Raw genomic sequence first — 10,945 nt, 5'->3', positions numbered from 1 at the left:
CCCCCTACAATTTCCAAACTTCATCAACTCCTTGACTGCTCTTTTACTGCTAAAATTCTGTAAGAATCTCTTATGGTCATAGCCTTATCTGCCATATTCCTCTCAAACGTAGCCTCTCTAATATCCTTCTTAATGGTTGCCCGCATGTTCTCATATGCCCTACAATTCACTTTGGAATTATCAGTCTTATATAACTTATACAGCAGTTTTATCTTTGGCAACTTCTTTTTTAACTTTGTTAATTCACTGCAGAGCTTTTTTTAAATTTCCCACTAATCCCAAATTTAGGTCTGCATCTGTCCTGCATTACATTTAAAACCTGTTCTACTGATCCTTAACTGTCTCCGTACTTAAGTGTTCTGACCGTGAAGTATAAGCTTTTATGTACACACATCATGGCTGCCACACGTTCCCAGCGTTCATTTGACGCGTCCTCTGAGCACGTCCTCAGAAATTAACGTGTGATGAATGTCCGAGTTGTAGTACCAGCAAAAAGTCAGAATCTCAGTTTACTATCTATATGTGACAGAAAGTCACTTTGAGGATCCTCCAAGATCAATGTGTGTGCTTTGATGTTTGATGAAATGATTCGATGTAGTGAAGTAAAATCTCAACATACAAATTCATTTGTGGTGCTTTTATATTCAAGCGTCGCATATTCTCCAAAGTAATGACACGATACATTTTAAAAGTCTCACATACCATCTTCTGTGCCGTCTTTTTCTGCACCTTCACAACGGCATCAGAATTTACAGCAGCGTATTTGAGCCACAGAGAAAAAAATTAAGGATACGGTGAAAAGGTCTATTTTGTGATTATAGTGGTAATTTCGGCTTTAAACTCGAAATGTCCACTTTAACCTTGTAGCTTACTTTATCATTAAAGTAGACCATGGATCTATGTCTAGAATGGCATCGACATTGGGTGACAAAGCATGTTGTTTATTTATTTTTTGCATATACTTGCTGATTCAGAGTATGACTTATTATCAACTTATTGGTTACCGACTGATCACAGTGCTGAACGTACTCATGTTGCTGACGTGGTTATGGCAATGTTCGCCCTGGGAGGACTATACAGACTTTGCTGTACAGGAGGCAAGCTGGCAACTGTACTTCACCAAATGACACGGTGTGCTAGAGGACACTATGGATTACCAGCCACTCAACTACTTCAAGCTGTTTTTTTATCCAGAAAATGCCTTTCAGTTTATGAGTGATGAGACAAACAGGTATGTAAAACGTATGTGAATTTACATACCGTAGAAGCTCATGGAACATAAAACTGAGTGACATTTGTCATAAATAAGTATTCTATGTTGATTTACAGTTAGGTCCATAAATATCTGGACAGACACAACTTTTTTCTAATTTTGGTTCTGTACATTAATTACCACAATGAATTTTAAATGAAACAACTCAGATGCAGTTAAAGTGCAGACTTTCAGCTTTAATTCAGTGGGGTGAACAAAACGATTGCATAAAAATGTGAGGCAACTAAAGCATTTTTTAACACAATCCCTTCATTTCAGGGGCTCAAAGGTAATTGGACAATTGACTCAAAGGCTATTTCATGGGCAGGTGTGGGCAAGTCCGTCGTTATGTCATTATCAATTAAGCAGATAAAAGGCCTGGAGTTGATTTGAGGTGTGGTGCTTGCATGTGAAAGATTTTGCTGTGAACAGACAACATGCGGTCAAAGGAGCTCTCCATGCAGGTGAAAGAAGCCATCCTTAAGCTGTGAAAACAGAAAAAACCCATCCAAGAAATTGCTACAATATTACGAGTGGCAAAATCTACAGTTTGGTACATCCTGAGAAAGAAAGCAAGCACTGGTGAACTCAGCAACGCAAAAAGACTTGGACGTCCACGGAAGACAACAGTGGTGGAATGATCGCAGAATCATTTCCATGGTGAAGAGAAAACCCCTTCACAACGCCAACCAAGTGAACAACCACTCTCCAGGGGGTAGGTGTATCAATATCCAAGTCTACCATAAAGAGAAGGACTGCATGAAAGTAAATACAGAGGGTGCACTGCAAGGTGCAAGCCACTCATAAGCCTCAAGAATAGAAAGGCTAGATTGGACTTTGCTAAAGAACATCTAAAAAAGCCAGCACAGTTATAGAAAAACATTCTTTGGACAGATGAAACCAAGATCAACCTCTACCAGAATGATGGCAAGAAAAAAGTATGGAGAAGGCGTGGAACAGCTCATTATCCAAAGCATACCACATCATCTATAAAACACGGTGGAGGCAGTGTGATGGCTTGGGCATGCATGGCTGCCAGTGGCACTGGGACAATAGTGTTTATTGATGATGTGACACAGGACTGAAGCAGCCGAATGAATTCTGAGGTGTTCAGAGACATACTGTCTGCTCAAATCCAGCTAAATGCAGTCAAATTGATTGGGCGGCGTTTCATGATACAGATGGACAATGACCCAAAACATACAGCCAAAGCAACCCAGGAGTTTATTAAAGCAAAGAAGTGGAAAATTCTTGAATGGCCAAGTCAGTCACCTGATCTTAACCCAATTGAGCATGCATTTCACAGAAAGGCCCACAAACAAACAGCAACTGAAAGCCACTGCAGTAAAGGCCTGGCAGAGCATTAAAAAGGAGGAAACCCAGCATCTGGTGATGTCCATGAGTTCAAGACTTCAGGCTGTCATTGCCAGCAAAGGGTTTTCAACCAAGTATTAGAAATGAACATTTTATTTCCAGTTATTTAATTTGTCCAATTACTTTTGAGCCCTTGAAATGAAGGGATTGTGTTCAAAAAATGCTTTAGTTGCCTCACATTTATATGCAATCGATTTGTTCACCCCACTGAATTAAAGCTGAAAGTCTGCACTTCAACTGCATCTGAGTTGATTCATTTAAAATTCATTGTGGTAACGTACAGAACCAAAATTAGAAAAAAGTTGTCTCTGTCCAAATATTTATGGACCTAACTGTATGTTTGAAACCATTGCTTTATGTGCTTTTTAGGAAAGAGTTTTTTGGAAAGATATTCAGCCCTGGGACAAAAGGAAAAAAATAATTAGCCCTAAAAGGGAACATACTGTGCTAAAAACAGTCACTGATTACTTCTAAAAACTCATACTCTTGCGCTCTGCTATTTGCAAGGTTATCCAGTTAATATTTGAGTAAAGTTCCACATGACTATAATATCCCCCTGTAAACTTGCCTTTTTAATACTACTAAAAAAGATATTTGTTAAAATTACTGTTTGCATTGGACAGTCTATAACACACTCCTAAAATAAGACCCTCTTTCCCCTAATGCTTTCCATGTGAAGCCACATGTCCTCACTAAGAAGGGGCTCATCATCCAAGTTAAGAGGACTTGCCTTTAAATTCTGTTTGACATAAACAGCAACCCCACCTCCTTTTCTCTTCTGTCTATCCTTCCTAAAAAAACTGTATATCCCTGTGTTACAGGTTTCCGTTATTGCTGTAATATCATAATTATGCTCCTCTATACACAACTCCAACTCACTTGTTTTATTTTTGATATTTCTAGCATTAAGGCATTTAGAATTTACAATGCTGTGCATTTTTATTTTAACACTATTCTTTGTTCCTGCAGAGTTCAAAACCTGCCCCCCCCCTAACAAACTAAATCTTAAGAAATCCTTGACTAACCTAACATATGCCTCCCCAACACACTGGTGCCCCTCCAGTTCAGATGTAACCTGTCATGGCGTAACAGGTCTCATCTGTTCCAAAAGGAGTCCCAATGCTCCATAAACCTATACCCTTCTACCCTACACCAAGATTTGAGCAATGCGTTAATTCTTCTAATCTCCTCAATCTTACCTGGACTGGAGCATGGCACAGGCAGAACTTCAGAGAAGACTTGACTGGCACCTAACTCTTTAAATTTGGATCACAGAACTGAAAGGTTACCCTTACATACATGTCATTTGTTCGAGCATAGACTATGACAAGTAGATCCACCCTTGCTCTGGCCAAGAACCTATCCACACTTCCACGGAGGACTCCCACCTCTGCACCCGGAAGGCAACACACCGTGCAAGATTCTCGGTCTCTGAAGCAAACCTGAACTTCAATCCCCCTAATGACTGAGACTGCAAGTACAACTACAAGCTTTTGAGGTGGCCTGTTGGGGCTCATCATGCCTGCCGATCACCCGAGAATCTTCAGAGACACAGACTGCTCCCAAATTAGGCAGGATATTGTTAAGATTAAACTTAGCTCATCTTACTTTCATCCAAAGCTGTCAGACCAATTAGATAAATAACAACTATACTTGCAGTTTCTACTTTAATACCCCAAATGAAGAAAAGAATCAAAATGAAAACTAACAAAAGATAATATATTTTGCTGTCAATTCAAACAATACATATGCTGATAGAGTAGCATTAAATATCTTGACTCCTAAACAAGTCACTCTATGTTTTCAACATTCATGCATCTGGGGTATGTCCTCCTGGAGAGAATGATAGGTAGAGACCAGACCTATACAAGAAAGTCCATTGCTGATTAAACTCACAAATACATATTAACATCCCCATTTCTTGTAAGTTCAGAAATTGACATATTTACCAAAAAATATTAAACACAAGCCATTTACGAATATTTCCAGACATGAACGGAATGGACTAAATGAATTAAAAAATTATTCTAACATCATGATATTGCAAGCTGATAAGGGGGTGCAACTGCGGATTCATATCCTCTGTGTACAGGAGGGACTTAGACAATTAAGTGACACTTTGTGTTATGAGCTACTCAAGAGAGATCCTACTCCTCATATTGCCTCTTTGTTAAATTCTGTGATTAATCAAGCTATGATGTCGAACACTATTACAGAGAAAAACGCAACATTTCTATGTAATTTATACTCATTTCCTTGTTTTTTATCTATTACCAAAACTACATAAAAATCTGGAGAATCTGCCACGTCGTCCTATACTTCTGCTGTAAACTCTATTTTACAACCGTTAACTCAATTTATTGACTTTTATATTTCACCGTTTGTACCATTGCCATGTTCCTAAGTCAAAGATTCTGCACTTTTTATTTATTTTTTCATTAATTTTATTGTAGTCTTTCCGTACAAATAGATCAATTTTTACAAAAAATAGGATTGAAAAACAAATCAAACCCCACCCCTGAGAAGGAGAGTATGGCCAAAGGAGTAATACTTAAGGCTTGTAAACATGCCTAAATTATTGAGTTTAATAGGGCAAAAAAAATAAATGGAGAAGGAAAAGAAATGCGGAAATTATTATTTCTTCTTATTCTAAAATATTATTGATTAGATCCTGCCAGGTTTTGAAAAATTTCTGTATAGATCCTGTAACTGAGAATTTGATTTTTTCCAACTTCAAATAATATAAAGCATTGGTTTTCCACTGACTTATTAGAGGAGAGTTAGGATTCTTCCAATTCTGATTCTGCACATTTTATACAGCTGTTACAGGATGCTGTGTATGAGGATGGCCTTATTATGGCCACCATGGACAAACATAAGTCAAACTACTTCACTACAATTTTCAGCTTACCAATGCAATCTGATTGATGTTATTGTACAACATTCACATATTTCTTTAGGTTGGAATTATTTTGCATTTAATAATAATTTTTATCATCAGCATAAATGCTTGCAATGGGAGCAGCTTTAGCCCTAGTATAGCTACTTTATGTGCGTCAGCCTTTGAAAAATAATTCATTTTTTCTTTGGAGAATTGTTTTATTGATCATTTAGTGATTTGGCTTCGTTATATTGATAATATTGTTCTGATTTGGAAAGGTACTTCGGAAGAATTGCAATTCTTCAACCATATTAACAATTGAAATCTTAATCTATTATTAACAATCAATTACAGTGTCACTTCCATTTCATTTTTAGTTGTAAATGTGTATGTGCAAAATAACTCATTTCATTTCATAATACTTTACTACACGGTTCTAATTTTTACCCCGATCCTTTATCCATAATTTACCCGTATCTTAGTTTTTTTGCAGTCTTCGTATTCACTCAGAACAGAACAATTTTATTAAACATGCTTGGGATATGAAAGCTTGTCTTTTACACAGCTAATCTGTGTCTTTTACACAAATACTCTAAAACCTGCATCAAGAGGGCATTCAAACTTGCTTTTCACACTAATAAACCACTTACATCAGAGACGAAACCTTCGGCTACTAATAGGATAGTATGTAATCTTACATATTTCTACTATGCTAATCAGATTAGATGTATCATTTTGAAACATTGGGATATATTTAAATTACACCCTAGTATGTCTGATCCACCTCTCTTGACTGGGTGTACTTTCTGTGATATACCCAAGTGTCTACATTCTCTTGCTTTCATTTCCGGTCAGACAGATGCAGACTTCTGTGTTATGTGGAGTGTGTGAGGTACACAAGTTGTTTCAACTTTATAATGTAAGCCCCCTCAGTTGCTTTTCTTCTATATTTATTTATTTATGTATGTATGGGTGTGAGGTGAGCTTCACCTTTTGCTAAATAGTTTCTTTATGAAGTGCTTATACATTTGTGATAATTTATGTGTTTATTTTTATAGTTCATACAGCTTTCATTTTTGGTCAATTGATTGATGGATGATAGATGGATCTACTATTATTAGTCCCTGTCCCTATATCAAAAGGATTGGTGGTGGTTAATGGTCATATGTTATTTTTCACTTATTCAGTGTTTAATTTTTTAAGTTCATTATTGTTTTGCTGTGCCCTGAAGAAGAGGTTCTTCCTTGAAATGTGTTGGCCAGTGTCACTTGTTCTTATGTTTTGCCTATCTAGGCTTCATTATATATTCTTTTTGATAATTACTGTAAACAATCAGGTCTCATAGTTCTTCTTTCAGTTGGCTCACACGGCTAATTATTTTTTCTATTATTGTTTGCTATATAATTATACTGTATTTGTGTATGTATATATATATATATATATATATATATATATATATATATATTGTATTTTTTTGTTTGTTTTTGTACAGTATTTACAATACATTCAGTTTGTATTTTTTGCATGGCCCATTGGCATGTGTAGAACATCAATTTATATATATGTTTTTGTTGTGTTTGCAACTTTTGTTGTATTACATGTGGGATATTTAATTTGGGTTTATAACTAATTTGTGGGAACATTCCATTTTTCCATTGTAGACTGCATTGTGGTTACTTGTAAAAGTTTTTGTTTAATGCACAATTCTTTATTCTATAATAACTGCATTTTCGTTATTTAAAATATAGAGTGGAATTATATACTTTGACAACTTTTTCTCTTTTATTTTATACACATTTTAAATAAATATATATAGATACCTGTTTCGGGTTCTGCTTACTTTATATTTTGGTCATTTTCCCAGTAAGCAAGTTATTTATATCTTTCGGATTTTTACAGTAGTGGATACTCCATTTTGATTAAACTCACACACATAACATACACCAGCATTTAAAATTCAGCTTCGAGAAGCCAGTCAACCTAACAGAAATCTTTCGTTTATGAAAGTAAACTCACTGGAACACCAGGACAGCATGCCAACTCTACAGACAAGTTGCCCAAATAAGGAAGTGAACTAATGCCTAAATGCTGGAATTTAGAAATGATCCTCATTAAATCACCCATCCTTCCACAAAATACTCAATGAAAACTATTACCTCCATGAACGCAGAAATCACAGCTGTACTTGTCCAAGGTTTCCAAGGTTGTAACGTATGGTGCACCTTCTACTATTTCATTAACCCATTTAATTGCACGTACCATCTTGTATCTCTCTTCTTGTGTAAAGACAGGGGGGCCTTTGTGCTTAGAAATTTCCTCTAAGGGATAAAAAATATATATATATATATAAATTCAGAATGCTGTATTGTACATATTGCAGTGCCTACAGCAACAAATGTATTTATATTATATAGTTACATAATATATATATCTTCAGAACAGGAATGTCCTAAATTTGTGTATCATATATAGAACTGATCCCATATTAAAACTTGGTATTGCACATTCAGGCTCTCATGTACTCTCTGTAAAACAGACTTCATTAAAGGCCCCATATGTCACCCTTTCTGTTGGTTTTCAATTAACCTGAACACTTATATATTGGACAATTTTCAATATTAAGTTAACAATCCAACTGCTGAGAGATTAAGGGGATAGGCAAACTGAGTTATGCCCATGTTGTTGGTGTAGGAAGTCATAGCTAAAATTACTTGACAATGCATTTAATTTCTGATGCATACTACACAACAAGCTACAAATACAGTGAAGGACAAATCAGGCTAAATTAATGGACGTGGGGCACATAAGATAGTATGCTGCAAAGCGCTGGACAAGACTGTTTTTAGGTGTAGGTAGCATCCTGTCTCGTCTTTCTGCCAACATAAAAAAGCAGGCTTCACAGAAACTGGAAGCACATTATTCATTTTCACTGTTAAATAAACGCTGGTCCTGCAAAAATGTTATAAAATTTGTTTAGAGAATTGGGATTTTGTAATACTAATTTTCTAGCACTGACAGGATCACATGTTTATTGTACCCATTCCTAAACTAAAAGCCCTGAGCTCCCAATAAACGTTCTAAAATCAAGAGATTATTTTGGTACCAAAAGCATTTGTCAAAGACAGATAATGTAACCCTTGTAACAATAAACTAGACTAAACAGGGCCAGTTGAATTAGTATTTATTTGCTTGCTAGTGAACTAGAAGGACAACACCTACTGATGACACACTGCAGTGTGTGCTGTAAAGTAAACAACTTCTGAAAAATCAACCTACTCACTCTGCATCCGCTTGACCTAGCAAATGTTACTGTGACAACACAGGCAAATGTTACTGTGACAACACAGGCAACTGTCCTTGGCATATATGTCTACCCTAGTGACCCTCACAGCTACGTCATCAGGAAACTGAAATACAACTACCCTTAATAAATTAGTCTAATGAGACTGGAGAAGAAATGATCCATAATATGAACCCCTATAATTATTCTGGGGGAAATAAAAAACAAAGAGAACCTTGGAGAGATCAGCTAGATCCAAGGTTACTGTCTGTACCGAGCAGGGTGGACATTTGGAACAAAGCCAGACAGGTGAAAAAAAAGGTATTGAGGATAATAAAATTATGAACATTCTGAATGCAGTGATATTATCAGATGGCACATACTTCATAGTATCACATCAATTATTAAGTATTTAAAAATAATACCGTCTGTGTGAACTCCAACTATAAGGTAATCACCCATGGCCCGTGCCTGCCGGAGCTGGTTGGAGTGACCATAATGAACCATGTCATAGCTGAAACAAGAAACAGAAACACATCAGCATTACTATACACAAAGTAACATCCAATAAACACAATTTAATTTCAAATGTAGCTCCAATTTCAAGGCAAATGATTCAGTCAATAACAAACAGTATCAACTAATTAGTATTTTTCATTGACATTCAGGAACTGATAAACAGAATGGTTACAAATTAAAAATACTTCAAATCCGGATTTAACTTGTTCAAATCGATCACTTATATACTTTCATTCTATTTCCCCGACCCATACCTATACCATTCAGCCACAGATACTCTATTCAAAAGAATCTGTCATCAACTGCCTATAAAATGACCTATTCTGAATGAAGCTCACTTAGAACAGTTTTAAGATAAAGACAGATAAGGAGATATGTTAGAAACAGAAAGCAGACAACAAGTCCACAAATGATGGTTTTGTTCCATCACACTGTCCCTCATAAGCAGACCAGATGCAGTGACAGGAGAGTGTGCTTCCATCCACACTGAAATGGCATTTTCAAGGACTGAAACTAATTGTTTCAAAAACACTCTTCAAAGTGTATAAATTTGGAAATGTCAGGTCTCACATAGCAGTTTTAGAAAATGCTTAAATATAACTGCCATGTGATGAGGTACTAACTTCGCTTTTGTCTCGTGATCTCATCTGTACAGTGGGGGTATTCTTTTCCTAACTTCTCTGCATTAGCCGAAAAGTTTTGGGCTTTCAAAAACTTTATTATTTTGCTATATTAGTTTTTGGCAGGGCTGCCTTCTATATTTACCAAGGCTTTGGTAACCTTATATCCATTTGTAACCTTTAAAAGCATTTGTACTTCATTGACTATCGTCACAAAAAAGTACAAATTGTTTTCCCTCATTCTTTTGACTTTTTCATTAACTTGGAAAGCAATCTGAACTTCATTCTTTACACAAACATGTGCTATATAAATAAAGTATGTTGTTGTACTTAGGGTTTACTCCATAACTAAACGGTGCTTTTGGCTGATAAGTCACTATGCATTTTTGCTGTTTCAGTGTATATGATAAACTTTTAGAAAACGACCTGAAAACTATAAATTGGTCAGAACATTTTTAAGAATAAAAATGGTGTTTTCAAATTTATCTGTGTTTAGAACGAACTAAGCCTAAGAACATAGAAAAACGTGTGACATATGGAGAAGGCTGATACATAAGGCTGACGAAATAAAGTTGAGGTCCAAGAGCCAACTGTATACAATTAGGAATAAAAGACAAACTCAGTAAGCCATAAATAAATGCAAGTCAAGTATCCATTAAGCAATGAAATTGAGGGAGCACTGAAGCCAGAAAGTACAATAATTTCCAGCAACTTATAATACCAAAGCTTTGATTTTCACATAAATAAAATGAAAAGCTTTAGTTTCTAATAATTCAAAAAACATGACTTATAATGTAAGATAACAAAATATATACATATATAGTGATTAGGAACCGGACTTTTCAACTAATTAAGTTAAACAAATGATCATAATTATTAAGAGTTTTGTTTAAAATGTACACTTTGCACCTAGTAACATAAACATAATCATTTCTTTGATTCACTGATGCAACAGCTTGATGACATAATTCACATGTTGAATCTTGCCCTAGGTACATTTTAGACAAGATATATGTGAA

At 35.7% G+C, this 10,945-nt stretch overlaps 1 protein-coding gene across 1 annotated transcript in view; it reads right to left on the bottom strand.

Annotated features, from left to right (window-relative positions):
* Positions 1-10,945, bottom strand: part of pcyt2 (phosphate cytidylyltransferase 2, ethanolamine) — an 80,567-nt gene that overhangs the window by 54,596 nt on the left and 15,026 nt on the right. The window contains exons 2-3 of the mRNA XM_028819283.2: positions 9,213-9,301; positions 7,664-7,825 (exon numbers count right to left, since the gene is read on the bottom strand). Of these exons, the coding sequence (XP_028675116.1) occupies positions 7,664-7,825; positions 9,213-9,301 (251 nt within the window). The remainder of the gene's footprint in view (positions 1-7,663; positions 7,826-9,212; positions 9,302-10,945) is intronic.

The sequence above is a fragment of the Erpetoichthys calabaricus genome, chromosome 14 (genome assembly GCF_900747795.2).
Source record: "Erpetoichthys calabaricus chromosome 14, fErpCal1.3, whole genome shotgun sequence".
In the NCBI taxonomy this organism is placed as follows: domain Eukaryota; kingdom Metazoa; phylum Chordata; class Cladistia; order Polypteriformes; family Polypteridae; genus Erpetoichthys; species Erpetoichthys calabaricus.
The sequence above is the reverse complement of the archived record's forward strand: the minus strand, read 5'-3'. Positions and strand labels throughout refer to the sequence as shown.